Source organism: Bufo gargarizans, chromosome 3 (assembly GCF_014858855.1).
Source record: "Bufo gargarizans isolate SCDJY-AF-19 chromosome 3, ASM1485885v1, whole genome shotgun sequence".
Classification (NCBI taxonomy): domain Eukaryota; kingdom Metazoa; phylum Chordata; class Amphibia; order Anura; family Bufonidae; genus Bufo; species Bufo gargarizans.
In genome coordinates this window covers 78,415,380-78,437,543 of record NC_058082.1, presented here as the reverse complement: position 1 = coordinate 78,437,543, position 22,164 = coordinate 78,415,380, and the positions used below count along the sequence as shown (strand labels likewise).

The 22,164-nt window shown below is 44.6% G+C and overlaps 1 protein-coding gene across 1 annotated transcript in view; it reads left to right on the top strand.

The window, feature by feature from the left end:
- Positions 1-22,164, top strand: part of LOC122932848 (WD repeat-containing protein 49-like) — a 190,342-nt gene that overhangs the window by 63,780 nt on the left and 104,398 nt on the right. The window contains exons 11-14 of the mRNA XM_044287488.1: positions 1,228-1,348; positions 3,229-3,298; positions 5,401-5,644; positions 5,788-5,893. Coding sequence (XP_044143423.1) covers positions 1,228-1,348; positions 3,229-3,298; positions 5,401-5,644; positions 5,788-5,893 — 541 coding nt within the window. The remainder of the gene's footprint in view (positions 1-1,227; positions 1,349-3,228; positions 3,299-5,400; positions 5,645-5,787; positions 5,894-22,164) is intronic.

Genomic DNA, 22,164 nt, shown 5'->3' with positions numbered 1-22,164 from the left:
CCTGCTTAGTGAAAAGGTCCTTGTTTTCATTGGCCCCACCAGCCACTATAATGACCAGGCCTTAGTCATGCCTTCTACCAGTCTGCCTCTGCCTACAACAAGGGGCCACCTCTACATTTTTTAGGGAGAATTTGAATTCTCAATCCAGCCCTGGATAGTCAATCAGAAGATCGCAAGTCCCCTAACAAAAAATTAAAGTAAAAGGAAAAAAAAATTTTTTTTTTAATACCACCCTCAAAAAAAATAAAAAATAATTCAAACCACCTCCTTTCTCGAGTTTAAATATGAAAATAAATAAACAATAAAATATAAACATAATAGGTATCGCCTCGGCCAAAGATGTCCAAACTAATAAAATATTAAAATATTTCTCCTGCGTGGTGAATGCCATAATAGAAAAAAAAACACTTTGCTCCTCCTAAAAAAATTGAATAAAAAGTGATCAAAAAGTCATATGTACCCCAAATTGGTACCGATAAAAACGAAAAATCATGCCACAAAAAGCAAGCCCTCATACAGCTCTGCAAGCACAAACACAAAAAAAGTTATAGGTGTTTTTTTAAGTACTAAAACAAAATAAAAACTATGTAATTTTGGTATTGCTGTAATCGTACTGACCTACAGATTAAGTTTGTCATGTCAATTTTAGCGTATAATAAAGAGGTGGACTTTTTAAAGGCACAGTAACAGGTCTTCGAGAGCCAGAATTCTTGCTGTTTCTCAGGTGTTTATATACTTATGTTCAGCAGAGCAAGACAAATAAATTCTTTTAAAATCATACAATGTGATTTCCTGAATCTTTTTTTTTTATTCTGTCTCTGAGTGGGAATGCATCTACAATGTGAATTTCCGACTCCTCCATGATTTCTAAGTGGGAGAACTTGTAAAATCGCAGGGTGTTCAAATACTTCTGTTCCTCACTGTACATGTGAACGTAGCATTAAGACACCCAATACAGATGACATCATAAAAATGCATGCGGGATGAACTGTGGCACATATTTCACATTTAAATACACGGGGCACAGTTTCTCATGTATGTCAGTGGTAAATATGTGCGTAATACTTGCCAGAAACAACACATGAAAAAACTTCTTGTGAACTCTCCTTCTTGTCACATTGGTTGGCTGATTTCCTATTAACGTGATTCTGTCAATGAATGTTTGTATGGATCATCCTGATTGATTGACGACTTTATCCTGTAATAATATACATTTTTTATGTTTAGAATGTGGAAGAAGAAGCCTCGCCCAGATAACATAATGCCAACCATTGTCTTGGAGAATGCCATTCTTTCTCCTCATGTAACTTTAATCCGCTGGAAAGTACATGGAGATTGGGTTACACAAGTAAGTGCAAGGGATCTTTGTGTATCTGTGTGACCTTTTGTTAAAATTACTTTTATATGTTAAACAGATTGTTACAGCGGTGGCCACGAGCTGCCACTGCTCTAGTTACCCTGTCCTGCTGTCTTCTCAGCGAGTCCAACCATTGAGTCCGCTCTGTCCCTTCACGCAGACAGCAAGATCTCACTTCCTCTTCCCATAGGACATGCGCATCTTCTGGCTCTTAAAGGGCCAGCATACACTCACCCTCATCTTCACCAGCGTATGGCTTAAGGCACCTACTCCTGTATGAGTGTGCCTGAGCAATACATTCCTTAGCTTGCTAGTTCCTGTGAAGGTGTGATGTAGCCATTTGTCTGCCCATGTACTGACCTCTGCCTGTTTACTGTACTCTGACCTCTGACCTTCAGCTGTCTGAAATGACCTGTACCTGACCTCTGTATTGACCCTTAGCTTCCTGCCCTCCCTTGGATCGTTTCCGTTAAGCATGTACTCAACCCGCACTGATTTCGGCCTGTCCCTGACTACGACTTTTCCTGACTCCTCAGTGTCTCATCGGTGTCTCTGACCCCTGTGGGTTAGCTGGCAACCACACAGGGACTACTCCAAGAGGTAACGGCCTCATGGCTCCCCTGCAGCAAAGTAACACAGATTTTTTTTTTGAATTTTTGGCGATCACTGTCCATGTTTAAAAAAAATTCTCAAATCAGGCAGTTTTTGCAGCGGCTACTAGGCCTCAGAGGTCAAGCTAAATTTTTTTCCGGAAGAGTAAAAATACTTCTCTTACCATTTTTGAGGAGTATTTTTAGCCGAGGAGGAGTACGAGAAAGTTAAAGTCATTTTAAATACATAATACGTGGCCTTCACTTGTTCATATCTGCTTTGGAGGCTGCGTTTGGAGCCTCCTCCACAGATTTTGTCAAAAAGACAGAAAATCCTTGCATGCAGGACTTTTTTGTCCGGTAAAAAGACAGGATCCCAAACAGAAACTGAATGGACTCCATCATAGTCATTGGAGTCTGTTCAGCTTTGTTCCTGTCAGTTAGGCCGGGTTCACATCATGTTTCGGTCATACGTTTAACATACATGAAAAAACGTATACAATAACTGACGCCTCAGACAGATGCCATACTGTGGCATCCGTCACCATAGAGCTCCATTGTAAAATAAAATTATATTATTTTTTTCTGGACTTTGCAGGATAGAAAGACGTGGTACACTACGATTTCCCATTCTGCAAAAAAAACAAAAAACATATGCATTAGCATATAAACTGAACAAAAATATAAACGCAACACTTTCGTTTTGTTCCCATTTTGCATGAGCTTAACTCAAAGATCTGAAACATTTTCTACAAACACAAAAGACCCATTACTCTCAAATATTGTTCACAAATCTGTCTAAATCTGTGTTAGTGAGCACTTCTCCTTTGCCGAGATAATCAATCCCACCTCACAGGTGTGGCATATCAAGGTGCTGATTAGACAGCATGAATATTGCACAGGTGTGCCTTAGACTTCCCACAATAAAAGACCACTCTGAAATGTGCAGTTTGATCACACAGCACAATGCCACAGATGTTCTCCAGGTTTTAGTGTCTGTGGCCCACGTGGCTGCTCTCAAAGAACAGGAAGCTAATTATCTAATAGCTAATTATGTAATTACACATTCCCTTTAAGGGGTTTTCCTTTACACTAGTGTCTTTTATTCAGTTTCATAAATCTCATGATTTCTCTTCCTTTCTATAAAGCTGTATCTAAATAATGGAATTAAATAAATCAAATAAAAAAATGAATAAATAAAAAAGTAATTTTTGCAATGTTTTTTTTTTTTTTAAATGGAGTCGTACTTTAAATAAGTATATGACTGTTTGATTTTTCCAGATGAAATATTATGATTCCATTAAAGCGGTCATTTCTGCTTCAAATGATGAGTCTACAGCTTTAGTAATTGGTAAGTTAATATATGAGAAGTGCAATGTCATGGCTGGTATGTGCACCCAATGTAACAGCTGGAAAACATGGCGGCCACATCTCCTGGACCGACTGCAGTTCCCCTGACCCGATCGTGCAGTGACCCGCAGGGGGAGAACTGGGAGGAGGGGAGTGGTAGTTGTGACACTGATAGGAGCGATGGTGGTTCACGGTGGCTGTCCTCACTCCAGCACTCTCTGGGGCCATGCAGTGATGGGAGGGCTCACCCATTCTTTCCTCAGGGGACACATTGGACTTTTGGGGTCTCCTGTCTGGTGGTGTCAGGGGTGCCCTTAATGGTAGATGATTGGCAGGGTGCAAGGCAGGAGAGCAGGGGTGGATAAGGGCTGTCAAATGATGATGGAGTCAATGACCTGGATTGTTTGGTTACAATAAATAATGTCTCTCTTTACTGAATAGCTAATGGGAGTAGTAGTTCATATAGCAGCAAAAGGCACAGTTCTGAAGTATGTTACAGAATAGGCTTCTCCCAATATGTGTATAGGCAGTAGCAATGATGGTAGTAGTGGTCCTCCCTGAGTTTCTTTCTAGGTACAATTTGCAATCTTCCCAAATAACCACAGGTGTGCAGTCCCACACTCATTAGCAGGGTGCAGATCTTGGATGGCCAGTCTGCCTCAGAGTTACAATTAACCCTTTCCACAAGCAGTAAAGTCTTATTGCCATAAATGTGGAGTGCCTTACTGTCTGAATCCAGTTTGACCTTGATGGTTCTACACCTCCAGTGTATGTCTGTTCTCTTTCCTTTAGGGGTAGTCTCTCAGTTAAGTGCAGTACCCCAGTGCAGGGGGTATCTGCATATAAGTTTGTTTTTTAATGTTATGTGATTCATTGCCATGTTATGTGTTCCCACCATTATAATGTGTATGAATGGCAAAAACAGGCTTAATCACCCTGGCTCAACCCACATAGGAGGTTAGATGTGGGCTGGCCCCACCCCTAACTTTTAGGGAGAGTATAGTCTGGAGTTTCAGAGGGGAAGGAAGCAAAGTCCATGTGCTCCTTCTTCTTGGGCCTCAAGTTCCAGAGACTCTGCAAGATCTATAGAAAGAGAGAGAAAAGGAGAAATTAGAATCTGCATGATCAATAGTAGAGTCAGTAAGGTAACCGGCAACTACAGCCATTCAGACCTTACTGCAGTGGCGGGACTCTGTTAAGACACCCTTCACACTTGAACATATCTTGGACAGATATGCCATCAAGACCTTGTATCCTGCAGCGGACATTACAGCCACCATTGACAGAGTATTATTGCCAGCTAGAGAGGAAAGAGTGCCATAGCTTCCAGCCACCCTCTGTTTACCACTATGGGAGTTCAGAAAACAGCCAAGTGTCAGTCCTTAACTGTGAATGCAAAGGTAGCCATGCTTATGAGGTACACTCTCCATTCACCACTATGGAGGTTCCGAAAACAGCCAAGTGCCGGCCCTTAATGGTGAATGGAAAGGTAGCCATGCTTATTAGGTACATTCTCCATTCACCACTATGGGGCTTCCGAAAACAGCGAGTCTGCTTGCTTGGCTGTTGTTCGGCACTCCCACAGCAATAAATGGAAAGCACCTAGTGCATGCGCAGTGTGTTCATCTAAGAAACATAGTCCTATCTGACATTGATGGCATATACTAGGAATATGCCATCAGTATCCCAGATGGGCCAACCCCTTTAACTTGAAGGGCAATTTTGGTTTTCCATAAATGAAAAGTTGCTAGTTTCTCACAGTTTATTTCAATTTTTGTTTGCAACCTGTAAGATCTCTGTTTGCTGTGAATGATTGGAAGCATTCATTTATCTATGGACAAACAAGGGAGCAAAGAATCTCCTCACCCTTCTATAAAGAAGGGACTGAGTGAGGGGTCGGCAAGCACTAGGCTCTCCTGTCATGGGATCAAGGAGCCAGAAACTCTTTTGACTTATCTCCTCTATGTTTGTACATGTTTCAAACTTTCAGTACTATCGTTGTCCTAAAACGAATGTCTAGTCCCACCAAAGTGAATTTCATGGTTACATTTATAATTCCCCAAGCCAGATATAAGCGTCATCTCATATTTGCTCTTTTAAAAGGTTGTACAGTTGGGACAACAAATGTAGAACAGCAGATGAAGGACATAAAAGACCACGTGAAAGACCTGAAGGGACGTAGAGGAGCATTCACACCTGGACCACCACAGAGGAGAGCAAGTGGAGACCAAACAGTATTCCGCATATATAAAGGGGTGAAAACTTTTGCATTCTGCAAAAAGAACAGCCTTGTTGTAACAGGAGGAATGGATCGCATTATTAGACTGTGGAACCTCTACATGCCTGCGTAAGTTATATATCATGTCTATATCCAGATAACTGGATTAGTGAGTTCACAACTTCTCAGCATATCATATATTTTTCTGTACCAAAATACTGTACAGTGGTTGGTGCAAAAATGAGATCATAAAACCTTATTGCTCTTTATAGGCGGGCGACAGGCATGCTTCGCGGTCATACTGCGCCTATATTTTTTCTTGAAGTCTCATCAGAAGATAACAAAATCTTTTCAATTGCAACAGACAATACAGTAAAGGTAAGATAACATATTTTACAGATTATATATTAGTAGAAATCACTAGAGCTGTTTGAGGTATTGTCCCGATAAGTGTTACCATATCTGGATATCACAGATGTTGGACCTCAGAACTTAACCTCTATGATCCAGTGCAGAACACTACTACAAAGAGTGCCCCCCTCTCTGATTGAATATGAGTCCTGACCTTGTATTACATGGTCGCTATTTCAAATGTAATACTGCATATCACCTGTAGGTGCTGCTGCAAGTAAATTGAATACTTATGTTCTTGACTACTTCAAAGCCGCGTTCTAATTGGGTAATACACAGGAGACACACAAAAAAAGAAAGAGATAGCCATCACCAATATCAAATCTGTGGAGGTCCCACACCCTGGACCCCCACTGATCACCTTTTGATCCGCCTTTGGTGCTCCGTTGATCGCTACAGCCTCTTCCTATGCTTGTGAGGCCTCTTGCACATGACCATATGTATTTTGCGGTCCGTATAAAACAGATCCTCAAAAAATACAGATAACATCCGTATTTTGCGGAACTGAACAGCTGGCCCTTCATAGAACAGTACTATCCTTGTCCGTAATGCAATAATAGGACATGTTCTATTTTTTGCGGAACAGAAATATAGAAATAAGGAAACACAATGCACACGGAGTACCTTCCGTTTTTTTGTGGACTCATTGAAATGAATGGTTCCATATACGGTCCACAAAAAAAACGGAACGGACACGGAATGAAAATACGTTCGTGTGCAAGATGCCTTATGCTGTGAGGAGGCCACAGAGCTCAGTGGAGTGCGGCAGCAGTCGGACCCCCACCAATCTAAGGGCTCATTAATAGTAAAGAAATTCCTGGGATGTTATGTCCATGGACGTGTCAAAGTGCAGAAGCCCAGGAGGAGCCAGAGTGGAGGATGGGAGTGCAAGTGGCTCTGGCTGTCACCGTCAATCACGGCAGCTTTCTTTAAACTGTAGCTTCTTAGAGCCGTGCCATGAAAGGAGGGGGCACCCTTTCTTCCCTTAGGGCACCCCCTGATTGGGGTGCCTGTGATGTTAGGTGTTTGTATAGGTGCAAAGCAGGGTGTGTAGAGTGCAATGGCCAGTGAATGGTGCAGGAGTCAGAAAACCAGGCCAGTGGTAGAAGAATAAACGTCTCTTTACTGATGTGCAAAATGGGAGTTGTAGTATATCCAATTCTAGCAAAACACGGTTCCAACTGTACACAGCGCAATTCTCTCCCAGATAGCAGTGTATGGATTTAATCAGGGATGAGAGTAATGGCCCTCTTTGTAGACTATTTTGCTGAAGTCTCTATCAGTAGACTCTATGGCTGGCAACAGTACCTTGGCAAAAATAGCTCCATTATCTACTATGAGATATAGGGTTTTGAAAGTATGTCTGGCCTGGATGTGTCCAAGTGTAATAGGTGTCTTAACGGTGTCCCCCACAGCAGCAAAGTCTGAATGGCTGTAGTCGCAGGTTACCTTGTTGACTTCTATGCTTGGCCATGCATATTCCACATTCTCCTTTATCTTCCTCTTTCTGTTGATCTTCCAGTAAGGACTGTATTAGACCAGGAGATAGTCGGGCAGATCATCGCTAACAAGTGTTTGTGAGAGCACTCATTAGCGATGATCTGCCTGTGTAAAAGTACTCAGGGCCGGTGCAAGGATTTTTGCCAACACAAGCAAAGCTACATTTTGGCGCCCCCCCTTGCAGCTCACCTGGCCCTGGTCCAGTCTGCAGCAGCTGGCTTCTCCTCTGTGTGGTCCTGGTATCTTCTCTCTGCTTCAGACAATCGCAGGTTTGAGGATCGTATTTTTTGCCCTCTAAGACACACCTAGGTTTTAGAGGAGGATAATAAGAAAAAAAATATTTTCCATTACACCTCAGGTCAGACCAGCAATCAGACCCCCAATGTTAATCAGATCTTTTCTCACAGCCCCAATCAGACCCCCAATGTTAATCAGACCTCAGATTAGACCCCCATGTCAGACATCAGCCCCCCATGTTAGCCATTATGCCGTCATGTAGGCCATTAGCCCCCATCCATCATGCCCCCATGTCAGACATCAGCCCCCCATGTTAGCCATTATGCCGTCATGTAGGCCATTAGCCCCCATCCATCATGCCCATATGTCAGCCATCAGCCCCCCATGTCACATTTCTCCCCCTCCATGTCAAATCACCCCCTATGTCACATCAGCCCTCCATGTCACATTTCTCCCCCTCCATGTCACATTTTTCCGCCCTCCCCCAGGGTTCGCCCTAAGGCAGCTGCTTGGTCTGCCTTATGGTAGCACCGGCCCTGAAAGTACTGCGATTACGCAAGCTTGTTCATTGGGAAATCACAATTTTTAAGGAGGCTGAGGAATCATTGTTTGCCAGCAGCAGCTTGTGCGGTCTAATTACGCTCTGCTGCTGTCAAATAATGATTCTGTAAGGGGATGAGCGATGGTATTAGTGATCACTCCTCCCCGTACTGTGGAGGAGATCGTCGAATGTACCAGCAGCGGTCTCCTCCACTGACGGGCAGGCAGTTGTCAGGAAGGAACACTTTCTTCCCTACAATTGTCTCATCTGCTGGTCTAATACAGGTCTATTTCACACATAGATCTGTTTGTCTCTGGGATGTTCTGGGCCTAAGAAGGAGAAAAAGGGCCAGCTTTCTTCCTCTCTGAACTCTCACTCTGCACTAACTGATCCTGGATCTCCACCCAACCTCCTGCAGGGGTTGAGCCCGGATTATTGACCTTAGCTATGCCATCCATACACAGCTATGCTGGGTGCAACACACAACATAACATTATGTCCCTGGCCAGGCACTACAGTTTCTACTCCTTGATGTTGCAGCAGGCCTCTTCAGTGCAGGGGATATGTAGAGGACACACAAATGACGCTACACTAAGTGCACACTTTCTTTCCTCCCACTCTCTTGCAGTAGAGACTGGAGCCTAGGACACTTGCGCCTGCTTTCCTTGCACACCCCAGTAAAGGGAGGGTGTTGCGTACTCCTGTCCAATCCAATATAGTGCGGACTAGACTAGCATTTTTATTGCTGCTCCTCCTTTTTAGAATGGGTTATGTACTAACAAAGTCACTGTGACATGGGCTGCATCTCATCAGTGCTCTCCCAACAGAGAGTGCAGCGCAGGGTCACAAGGAAGTATCAGATACAGGAGTGGTATTCCTTCTAAGCTGGGCTTAGTTGCTTGCTGTTTCTAGGTGGCTACCTCTTGCCGAGCAGAGATTCAACAAATGTTTATTTTATTTTATGAATGAAATAAACTTGCGAACTACGGTATGTGTTGGAAGTAGAAGAGGGGGAATGGAATCACCCAGTTAGCAATTTATTCCTACATTTTTGTAGAAATAATAGAGGAACAGCACAACACTGCATTATAAGAAAAGATGCTCCAGAATTATAATTGCCTGAGGAATGCAAGTAGTTGCCAGAACAGACATGTCAGGAGAGGTTACGTGTTGTTTTTAGGTTTCAGAAATGATCATTGGTAACATAGGTATAAAATGTCACTCATATAAAAGCTATTATAGTATAGCTGTTGCAGTACCACTCATAGCCACAAGAGAGCAGCCTTGCTCAAAATGAGTACTTCTTGTTTGACTCACATAGACTCAGCTGGATATATCAAAGCCAGGCATGCTGTAGTTTCAAAAAATTATGTTTAATAATTCCTTTTGCTTTTTTTCCAGATGGATGAAAACATAGAGTGGGCATAGATTATAGATCCCTCAGCCAACTAACTTCTTTTGCAAAGAAAAATAGCACACCATATAGGTTTATTTATAGTGCCAAATGGTACCGCAGGCTACATGGTTTGGTGCATTGAAAAAATAGAATGTAGGTGTCAATCCTGTCTAAAAATGCAGACAGTACACGGATGAAAAATACATGTGCTTCCATATTAAAACTATAAAAATCTGAAAGTGCCTTGAAGAGGTTGTTCACCCCTGTGGGTCTCTGGCAAAGCCCCCTAAGTGTGGCCGGACGGACCTGTGGAGGAAATCATACTTACCTAATCCCCTCTCCTGGGTTCCATGTCTCTGGGTCACGTGGCGCATGGGAGACATGCCACTACCAATGACTAAGGCTACTTTCATACTGGCGTTAAGCTTTTCCGGCAGGGGAACAGCCTGCTAAATCCATACTACAGTTTTGCAAACGGTTGTACGGATCCGGCAGACTGTTCCCCTGCCGGAACAGCCTGTCGGAAAAGCTTAACGCCAGTATGAAAGTAGCCTTACCCACATCAAACCAGATGTTGATGCGGGGAGACTTGATAGCTGCAGTGGTCCGAGGTGAGTGAAGGAGCCGGAACCCAGCAGCGGGGATCAGTTAACTATGATTTCCTCCACAGCCCCAGCCAGTGTAGGGGGTCTGTCCGAGAGACCCCTCCCCCAGGGTGAACAACTCCTTTAAAGGGATTCTGTCACCTCCCCTAAGCCAAAAAACTATTTTAAAGCAGCCATGAAGCACAGCTTACCTGGATTAGGCTGTGCTCTTTTATCTTGAAATCCGTCCAGCAGTTACTGCAAAAAACTACTTTGATTGATATGTAAATGTGTCCTGAAGGTGCCCAGAGGGGCGTTTTGTTCTTCTTAGAGAGCCCAGTACCGCCCCTCTTACAGTGCCCAGCCCGCCTTCCTTGTACTGTCTAACCGCCGCCCCCAGCCTGCCACAGCCTCTCCTCCCCCTCCCTCACGCCGAACGAACTCTCGCACAGGCGCAGTACCCACTGAGGGCTGCGCCTGTGCGATCAGCAGGAGACTGAGGGCAGGAGCTTCATCCTCGTCACTGGGCATGCGCCGAGCCCAGTGACGTCCGATGCTCGCTCTTCCCTCAGTCAGCAGGGAAGAGCGAGCATCGGACGTCACTGGGCTCAGCGCATGCCCAGTGACGAAGATGAAGCTGCCGCCCTCAGTCTCCTGATGATCGCACAGGCGCAGCCCTCAGTGGGTACTGCGCCTGTGCGAGAGTTCGTTCGGCGTGAGGGAGGGGGGAGGAGAGGCTGTGGCAGGCTGGGGGCGGTTAGACAGTACAAGGAAGGCGGGCTGGGCACTGAAAGAGGGGCGGTACTGGGCTCACTAAGAAGAACAAAACGCCCCTCTGGGCACCTTCAGGACACATTTACATATCAATCAAAGTCGTTTTTTGCAGTAACTGCTGGACGGATTTCAAGATAAAAGAGCACAGCCTAATCCAGGTAAGCTGTGCTTCATGGCTGCTTTTATATCGTTTTTTGGCTTAGGGGAGGTGACAGAATCCCTTTAAAGTAATTAGGAATGTGCTCTTCTCATGTAAGTCCAGACTAATGCCATTAGATCTATTACTGCATAATTGTGCTCAAATTGAAAGCTATGAAAAACCAAAAACTTAAGGTGGCCATACACGAGATAACTATTGGCTCTTCCGGCAGCTACTGGGGCAGAATCGGGAGGACACACATTAAAGGGGTTTTCTGGGAGTTTTACACTGATGACCTATCCTCTGATCTGATCGTGAGCTCCGACACCCAGGACAACCGCCGATCAGCTGTTTGAGAAGGCAGTGGCACTTGCAGTAGCACCACGGCCGTCTCTGAGTTATCCAGAGGATAGATCATCAGCCTAAGACCCCTTTCACACGGGCGAGTTTTCCACGCGGGTGCAATGCGTGAGGTGAACGCATTGCACCCGCACTAAATCCGGACCCATTCACTTCTATTGGGCTGTGCACATGAGCGTTGATTTTCATGCATCACTTGTGTGTTGCGTGAAAATCGCAGCACGCTCCTCTTTGTGCGTTTTTCACGCAACGTAGGCCCCATAGAAGTGAATGGGGCTGCGTGAAAAATCGCAAGCATCCGCAAGCAAGTGCAGATGCGGTGCGATTTTCACGCACGGTTGCTAGGAGACGATCGGGATGGGGACATGATTATTATTTTTCCTTATAACATGGTTATAAGGGAAAATAATAGCATTCTTAATACAGAATGCATAGTACAATAGGGTTGGAGGGGTTAAAAAAATAAAAATTTAACTCACCTTAATCCACTTGCTCGCGCAGCCCGACTTCTCGTCTGTCTTCATCTTTGCTGTGCACAGGAAAATGACCTGTGGTGACGTCACTGCGGTCATCACATGGTCCGTCACATGATCCATCACCATGGAAGAAGACAGAAGAAGACAGAAGAAGACAGAAGAGAAGCCGGACTGCGCGATCAAGTGGATTAAAGAGGACCTTTCATTACAATAAAAAATCTAAACTAAGTATGCTGCCATGGAGAGCGGCGCCCAGGGATCTCCCTGCACTTACTATTATCCCCGGGCGCCGCTCCGTTCTCCCGGCATAGGCTCCGGTATCTTCATATTTTCGGCTCAACTGGGAGGAGCCTGCTTGTTCTCCTGGGCGTCTCCTATTCCCAGGCTGGCCAATCGCAGCGCTCAGCTCATAGCCTGAGAGACGCCCAGGAGAACAAGAGCAGGCTCCTCCCAGTTGAGTCGAAAATCTGAAGATACTGGAGCCTATACCGGGAGAACGGAGCGGCGCCCAGGGATAATAGTAAGTGCAGGGAGATCCCTGGGCGCCGCTCTCCATGTCTGTATGCTTAGTTTAGATTTTTTATTGTAGTGAAAGGTCCTATTTAAGGTGAGTTAAATAATTTTTAATTTTTTTTTAACCCCTCCAACACTATTGTACTATGCATTCTGTATTAAGAATGCTATTATTTTCCCTTATAACCATGTTATAAGGGGGAATAATAAAATCTACACAACACCTAACCCAAACCCCAACTTCTGTGAAGAAGTCCGGGTACCAAACATGCCTTTTCTCACGCGCGTGCAAAATGCATTACAATATTTTGCACTCGTGCGGAAAAATCATGCATTTTCCCGCAACGCACCCGCACCAAAAACATGACGCCCGTGTGAAAGAGGCCTAAAACTCCTTTAATCCAAAGTAATATGTCCTGATAAATTTCCAGATTATGACACAGAAAAAGGGAAATCATAAATATAGGGGATAGGTAACACCTGGCAAGATATGCAGCCTAATAAAAGGAACTTGTCACCACCTGTGAACACCATTTTAGGCCCCTTTCACACGGGCGAGTATTCCGCGTGGATGCGATGCTTTAGTTGAACGGATTGCACCCGCACTGAATACCGACCCATTCATTTCTATGGGGCTGTTCACATGAGCGGTGATTTTCACGCATCACTTGTGCGTTGCGTGAAAATCGCAGCATGCTCTATATTCTGCGTTTTTCACGTAACGCAGGCCCCATAGAAATGAATTGGGTTGCGTGAAAATCGCAAGCATCCGCAAGCAAGTGCGGATGCGATGCGCTTTTCATGCACAGTTGCTAGGAGATGATCGGGATGGAGACCCGATCATTATTATTTTCTCTTATAACATGGTTATAAGGGAAAATATTAGCATTCTGAATACAGAATGCATAGTAAAATAGCGCTGGAGGGGTTAAAAAAATAAAATAAAAATTTAACTTTACCTTAATCCACTTGATCGCGAAGCCCGGCATCTCCTTCTGTCTTCATCTTAGCTCTGTGCAGCAACAGGACCTGTGGTGACGTCACTCCGGTCATCACATGGTCCATCACATGATCCATCACCATGGTAAAAGATCATGTGATGACCGGAGTGACGTCACCACAGGTCCTGTTGCTGCACAGAGCTAAGATGAAGACAGAAGAGATGCCGGCTGCGCGATCAAGTGGATTAAGGTGAGTTAAATTATTATTATTATTTTTTAACCCCTCCAGCGCTATTGTACTATGCATTCTGTATTCAGAATGCTATTATTTTCCCTTATAACCATGTTATAAGAAAAAATAATACAATCTACAGAACACCGATCCAAAGCCCGAACTTCTGTGAAGAAGTTTGGGTTTGGGTACCAAACATGCGCGATTTTTCCGCACATTTTCCCGCAACGCCCGTGTGAAAGAGCCTTAGGCTATTTTAGGCTACATTCACACTAGCGTTTGGGGCTCCGCTTGTGAGTTCCGCTTGAAGGCTCCGAACGGATCCGCACTGCCCCAATGCATTCTGAGTGGATGCGGATCCGCTCAGAATGCATCAGTCTGGCACCGTTTGGCCTCCGCTCAGCAGTCAGCTTGCAGCGTTCGGGTGTCCGCCTGGCCGCGCGGAGCCAAACGGATCCGTCCAGACTTACAATGTAAGTCAATGGGGACGAATCCATTTGAAGTTGACACAATATGGCTCAATTTCAAATGGATCCGTCCCCCATTGACTTTCAATGTAAAGTCTGGACGGATCCGTCTGAACGGATCCCATCGTCTGCATTATAGGAGCGGATCCGTCTGTGCAGACACCAGATGGATCCGCTCTGAACGCAAGTGTGAAAGTAGCCTTAGATACAGACGTGGACAAAATTGTTGGTACCCTTTGGTCAATGAAAGAAAAAGTCACAATGGTCACAGAAATAACTTTAATCTGACAAAAGTAATAATAAATTAAAATTCTATAAATGTTAACCAATGAAAGTCAGACATTGTTTTTCAACCATGCTTCAACAGAATTATGTAAAAAAATAAACTCATGAAACAGGCATGGACAAAAATGATGGTACCCCTAGAAAACACAGAACATAATGTGACCAAAGGGACATGTTAATTCAAGGTGTGTCCACTAATTAGCATCACAGGTGTCTACAACCTTGTAATCAGCCATTGGGCCTATATATATGGCTCCAGGTAATCACTGTGTTGTTTGGTGATATGGTGTGTACCACACTCGACATGGACCAGAGGAAGCAAAGGAAAGAGCTGTCTCAAGAGATCAGAAAGAAAATTATAGACAAGCATGTTAAAGGTAAAGGCTATAAGACCATCTCCAAGCAACTAGATGTTCCTGTGAGTACAGTTGCACATATTATTCATAAGTTTAAGATCCATGGGACTGTAGCCAACCTCCCTGGACGTGGCCGCAGGAGGAAAATTGATGACAAATCTAAGAGACGGATAATCCGAATGGTAACAAAAGAGCCTAGAAAGACTTCTAAAGAGATTCAAGGTGAACTTCATGCTCAAGGAACATCAGTGTCAGATCGCACCATCCGTCGTTGTTTGAGCCAAAGTGGACTACATGGGAGACGACCAAGGAGGACACCATTGTTGAAAACGAATCATAAAAAAGCAAGACTGGAATATGCCAAACTACATGTTGACAAGCCACAAAGCTTCTGGGAGAATGTCCTGTGGACAGATGAGACAAAAATCGAAGTTTTTGCCAAGGCACATCAGCTGTATGTTCACAGACGAAAAAATGAAGCATATCAAGAAAAGAACACTGTCCCTACTGTGAAACATGGAGGAGGCTCTGTTATGTTCTGGGGCTGCTTTGCTGCGTCTGGCACAGGGTGTCTTGAATCTGTGCAGGGTACAATGAAATCTCAAGACTATCAAGGAATTCTAGAGAGAAATGTACTAGCCAGTGTCAGAAAGCTTGGTCTCAGTCGCAGGTCATGGGTCTTGCAACAGGACAATGACCCAAAACACACCGCTAAAAACACCCAAGAATGGCTAAGAGGAAAAAATTGGACTATTCTAAAGTGGCCTTCTATGAGCCCTGACCTCAATCCTATTGAGCATCTTTGGAAGGAGCTGAAACATGCAGTCTGGAAAAGGCACCCTTCAAACCGGACACAACTGGAGCAGTTTGCTCATGAGGAGTGGGCCAAAATACCTGCTGAGAGGTGCAGATGTCTCATTGACAGTTACAGGAAGCGTTTGATTGCAGTGATTGCCTCAAAAGGTTGCGCAACAAAATATTAAGTTAGGGGTACCATCATTTTTGTCCATGCCTGTTTCATGAGTTTATTTTTTTACATAATTCTGTTGAAGCATGGTTGAAAAACAATGTCTGACTTTCATTGGTTAACATTTATAGAATTTTAATTTATTATTACTTTTGTCAGATTAAAGTTATTTCTGTGACCATTGTGACTTTTTCTTTCATTGACCAAAGGGTACCAACAATTTTGTCCACGTCTGTATAATATATATATATACAAATTGAGTGCATCATAAATACATTCTAACACTTACTTTGGTACAGCCCATATTATCATCCAGAGCCGCACTCACAATTCTGCTTTTTATGGGTTGAAGCAGTCCACAAGCTTGTTGACAGACATGCCCTTAAAAGTTTGGCAAGCTGCGTAAATATTAATCCAATTTTTTTTCCTACATCCGGTTACAGTATTGTAGAAAATGACCACATTTTATATGGTAAGGGATGGTGAAAGGTGCGTGCTTCAAAGCCCGCAGAACTCTGAACCATAATACATTCTGAGACTCAGTACAAAGCAAATATATGTATTTATAAATATACCTTCAAGTGTATGCGTCATTTCAGGTAATTTTTCAGAATAAGCCACCATGTGGGTGCATTTGAGGAATAACAGTATTGCAGGCTATTATATGACTTTTTTCCTCTGAAATCTGTCTTTAATTCTCAGTGTTTTCATAGATTTTTGGGGATCTTGTGTGCCTAGACACATAGACATGAAACAAACTGTAGATTCTGCTCCCTAACTCTCTGTAGCACAATCTCAGAAGCAGCAGTAATGCATATCTCCCAGCTTTTGAAAATCACAATTTTTTTCTTGCAGTTCAATATCAATTTAAATAAGGTCCAAATTGCCCCAAATAATGAAGTTATGGTCTAATATACAGGTAGAAACCATACACATAGTTTAGTAAGGAGTGAGCTAGTAAATTTATTAATGCACTAATTCCCCAGGTCAAAAAGAGGGACATTTAAGGATCGAAGAGGGACAGAGTGACTTGGGTCAAAAAGAGGGACACTTGGCAGGCATGGTAATGGAAGACATTACACAGCCAGCATAACGAAAGAGTGAATCCAGCAGTTAATTTAGACAGTAAGTTACTTATAAACAAGCTGCCGTCTCCCTGTGCCAGCCCCTTCCTTCTCCTCCTCTTCCTCTTCCTTCCCCTCCCCTTCCATAGACTTCTAAGTAATCACGGTCCAAGGCCCCATTCAAGTCAATGGGTCTGCAAAAAATACGGAACGCACACAGCACACATCCGTATGTCATCTGCATTTCATCTGTATTTTGCGGATCCATACTGTAGAAATGCTATGCCCAGCCCATATTGCTCATGTGTTTGGTGATTAATAAGTTACTGTTTCCGTTTCCGATCTGCAAAAAACGGATCAAATACGGAAACCATACAGATATGTTTTGTGGAATAACGGAACGGAAGAGGACTTAAATCAGAGAAAAGAAAACTCAGATACGGAACAACGGATCCGTGAAAAACTGACCGCAAGACAACGGTCGCGTGCATGAGCCCTAAGTGAAATGTTCTCATGTACTGTATGTGTATGCCAACAGCACTTTCTGGGCAGCTTGCGGTTAACCACCTTGCCTCACCCTATTAGGGTGCCAGGCAATGGACTTGGTTGGCTCCCTGGTTAATTATAGTAAGAGTCCAGCTGTGCCACAGTGAAGAGCTACATGTGCGAGCTCCTCAGAGCTAGGCCTGAGCTCAGAGAGCCTTTATTTCTGAGACATCTACAGCCAAGAAAGCGTCTTCATCACCAAAGTTCTCCAGAGAAAAGGAAGTTTAGAAGGTCCAGAAACGACAAGGCCGTGCATTGGAGTCAGTCAGCAAGGTATTGTGCACGTTTATGGCAGAAAGAGGTGTGAGGCAGTGACAGGCCTCATATATTAAGGACAGTATGTATCTCCGAGAATGGTTCAAGAAACCTATTAAGGAGATGCATATCGAGGTTTGCTGTGGTGCACCTGAGACATGCCACCAAGGAACCCGGCCTTGGTGGAGTAAAAGCCGTTAGTGGATGCTCTGGTTAACTAGCATAGCTGGTTTCAGCTAATCTGGGCCTGGCTTTTATTGGGAGTAAGCAAAGAGCTGGGTGGGTGCTTACTCCCCACGGTCCACTCCGGGTTTTGTACGTGGCTCATGTCCACGATTGTGTTTAAAATTCAGCCGCATGATGCAGGGTGTGTCTGTTGTGTGAGAGGCTGCAGATCACACCCTGCAAGGCATGTGTGAGGCAAACACTAGCCTGTGGACGCTTCTAAGGCCCCTTTCACACGGGCGAGATTTCCGCGCGGGTGAAATGCGTGAGGTGAACGCATTGCACCCGCACTGAATCCGGACCCAGTCATTTCTATGGGGCTGTGCAAATGAGCGTTGGTTTTCACACATCACTTGTGCGTTGAATGAAAATCGCAGTATGTCCTATATTCTGCGTTTTTCACGCAACACAGGCCCCATTGAAGTGAATGGGGCTGCGTGAAGTGCGGATGCGGTGCGATTTTCACGCACGGTTGCTAGGAGACGATCGGGATGGAGACCCGATCATAACATGGTTATAAGGGAAAATAACAGCATTCTAAATACAGAATGCATAGTACGATAGGGTTGGAGGGGTTAAAAAAAAATTAAAAATAATTTAACTCCCCTTAATCCACTTGCTCGCGCAGCCAGCATCTCTTCTGTCTTCATCTTTGCTGTGCACAGGAAAAGGACCTTTGATGACGTCACTGTCCATGGTGATGGATTATGTGATGGACCATGTGATGAGCGCAGTGACGTCATCAAAGGTCCTATTCCTCAAAGAAGAAGAAAGAAGGGAAGCCGGGCTGCACGAGCAAGTGGATTAAGGTGAGTTAAATAATAATAATTTTTTTTTAACCCCTCTAGCCCTATTGTACTAAGCATTCTGTATTAAGAATGCTATTATTTTCCCTTATAACCATGTTCACAACACCGAACCCAAACCCGAACTTCTGTGAAGAAGTTCGAGTTTGGGTACCAAACATGCCGATTTATCTCACCCGCGTGCAAAACGCATTACAATGTTTTGCACTCGCGCGGAAAATCGTGCATGTTCCCGCAACGCACCCGCATCTTTTTCCACAACGCCCATGTGAAACCAGCCTAAAGGAGCCCCGAGACTGCTTGACTTTATTGTGGATGACATGAACTGATTACTTGTCCCGGCTGCGATCCGGCTGAACTGTAAGGCCTCTTTCACGGGCGTTGCCGGAACATGCGCGATTTTTCAGCGCGAGTGCAAAACATGCGTTTTGCACGCGCGTGAGAAAAATCGGCATGTTTGGTACCCAAACCCGAACTTCTTCACAGAAGTTCGGGCTTGGGATCGGTGTTCTGTAGATTGTATTATATTCCCTTATAACATGGTTATAAGGGAAAATAATAGCATTCTGAATACAGAATGCATAGTATAATAGTGCTGGAGGGGTTAAAAAATAATAATAATAATTTAACTCGCCTTAATCCACTTGCTCGCGCAGCCGGCATCTCCTTCTGTCTTATTATTTGCTGTGTGCAGGAACAGGACCTGTGGTGATGTCACCCCAGTCATCACATGGTCAGTCACATGATCTTTTACCATGGTGATGGATCATGTGATGACCACAGTGATGTCACCACAGGTCCTTTTCCTGCACACAGCAAATAAGACAGAAGAGATGCGGCTGTGCGATCAAGTGGATTAAGTTAAATTATTTTTTAATTTTTTTAACCCCTCCAGCCCTATTGTACTATGCATTCTGTATTCAGAATGCTATTATTTTCCCTTATAACCATGTTATAAGGGGAAATAATAATGATCGGGTCTCCATCCCGATCGTCTCCTAGCAACCGTGCATGAAAATCGCACCGCATCCGCACTTTCTTGCGGATGCTTGCGATTTTCACGCAGCCCCATTCACTTCTATGGGGCCTGCGTTGCGTGAAAAACACACAAAATAGAGCTTGCTGTGTGAAAATCACCGCTCATGTGAACAGCCCCATAGAAATAAATGGGTCCTGGATCAGTGCGGGTGCAATGCGTTCAACTCACGCATTGCACCCGCGTGGAAAACTCGCCCGTGTGAAAAGGGCCTAAGGGCTCTTTCACACGAGCAGATGCCGTGCGGGTAATCCGCTGTGTGAAAGAGAGCCAAGCCCCGTTCCGGACAGCAGAGACATGGAGCATTAACATGATTGATAATGCTCTTTGCCTCTCTGTGATCTTTTTACTACAAAATCACAGTGAGATAAAGTTGTCACTGTGATTTTGTAGCAAAAAGGTCACAGAGAGGCACGGAGCATTATCAATCATGTTCATACTTCGTGTCTCTGTTGTCCGGAGCGGGGCTTGGCTCTCTTTCACGCAGCGGATTACCCGCACAGCATCCGCTCGTATGAAACAGCCCTAAGTTGGCTGGAACAAGCAATAAACTGTATTGAAGTGACTTTATTGTGTCCCTGCCTTTCTTTAAAACTGGTCATAGGAGCCCACGACATTACAGAGGCTTTACTGCTGTGAGAGGGAATATTGGTTGTGCACCCTTCCACACTTTGAGACAATAATGTATCTTATATCTGCCCCCCTCAGCCTGAGAATTATAGAAGCATTTAACAAGAACCTCATGGCATCCCTAAGATTCTTCACTGACCCTATATAGAGAAAGAGAAGGCGTACTATAACCCCCATCAATGCTGCTGTCCATATGATGCTTTTTGGGAAGGATGTGCACTGTGATCTACTTGAAACTGTGATTATTACCGTTGGATGTACTACTACTCCTATTCTGCACTTTAGTAAAGATAGACTTATTTAATAATACCAACTGGCCTGGTTACTGACACCACCATTCGATGGCCATTGCACCTACTCTTCTGCCTTGCACCCTGACCAATACCTAACATCAACAGCACCCCAACTACCACTAGGCGGGAGCCCAATACCAGGGCATACCTCCCGACTTTTGAAAATTGCAAAGAGGAACAATATGTGCAGCAATTTCTTTTCATTCTAGGCCACGTCTATGCCAAAAGCTTAACTATACACATTCAGCGCTCTTAATGCCCCCACATAGCAATTATTCCCCCTTTGTGCCAGCACACAGTAGTAATGCTCATACTGTGCCCCTTTCACAGTAATAATGCCCATATGTGCCCCTTTCACAGTAGTAATGCTCATATCTGTTCCCTTCACAGTAGTAATGCTCATATCTGTTCCCTTCACAGTAGTAATGCTCACATGTGCCCTTGTCACAATAGTAATGCCCACATGTTTCCCCTTCACAGTAGTAATGCCGACATGTTTCCCCTTCACAGTAGTAATGCCCACATGTGTCTTCTTTACAGTAATAATGCTCACGTGTCTCCTTCACAGTAGTAATTCTCACATGTGCGCCCTTTACAGTAGTAATGCTTACATGTGCGCCCTTCACTGTAGCTATGCCCAGATGTGCCCCTTCACAGTACGTATGCCCAGCTGTGACCCCTTCAAAGTAGCTATTCCCAGATGTGCCCCCTTCACAGTAGTTATGTCTAGATATGTGCTCCCTTCACAGTAGTTGTGCCCAGATGTGCCCTCTTCACAGTAGCTATGCCTTGATATGTGCCCCCTCACAGTAGCTATGCCCTGATATGTGCCCCCTCACAGTAGCTATGCCCTGATATGTGCCCCATTAACAGAAAGTAATAAAAACAAACGGTAAGTACTCACCTAGTTTCTCCGATGATCATCAGGGCTCAGCTGCGCTGCTCCCCATGCAGTCACACATCGTGCCGCTTGCCTCTGTAGGGGTAGCAGAGTCTGATTCCCAGTCTGCTCCTCCTACACAGACCAGCAGCACTATGTGTGGCTGCATTGTGCCGCTGCTGGGGAGCAGCGCAGCTGAATGTGGAAGCGGACGGCTCCCTGCTTCACCATTACAATCAGCTGAGAGCAGGACATACCTCAGCCGTTCTGAGATTGTGGGGCAGCCACTGCAATCCAGGACTGTCCTGCCGGATCCAGGACAGTTCAGAGGTATGCCCGGGTACACCCTTCAGTCACAGCATGGCCCTAAGTGCCAGTGTGAGTACTGCCGCTATGACATGCGAGTACAACTACCACCACCAGAGCCACTACTGCTCCCATCCTCCACCTGCTCGCCCTGTACCGCTGCACATTCTGTCGCTAACAGGGACATAAACAGTAAACTGTATAAATAACTCTGGTTATAGATAGAACATTTGCATGGGCGAGAGACCCTGGAGGTACCACACAGTGTTATCTCATATGGAAATGATTGTGACAGCAGCCTTGCATCCTGTGTGTAGGTGGAGGAGCCTGCTATAGCTTGTATCTTTCGCTGCGCGTCATATCATGTGTCTCTTGCAGCCGCCTGCTTACTAACATAAATTAACCAGTCACCAGCATCTACAGAGCACA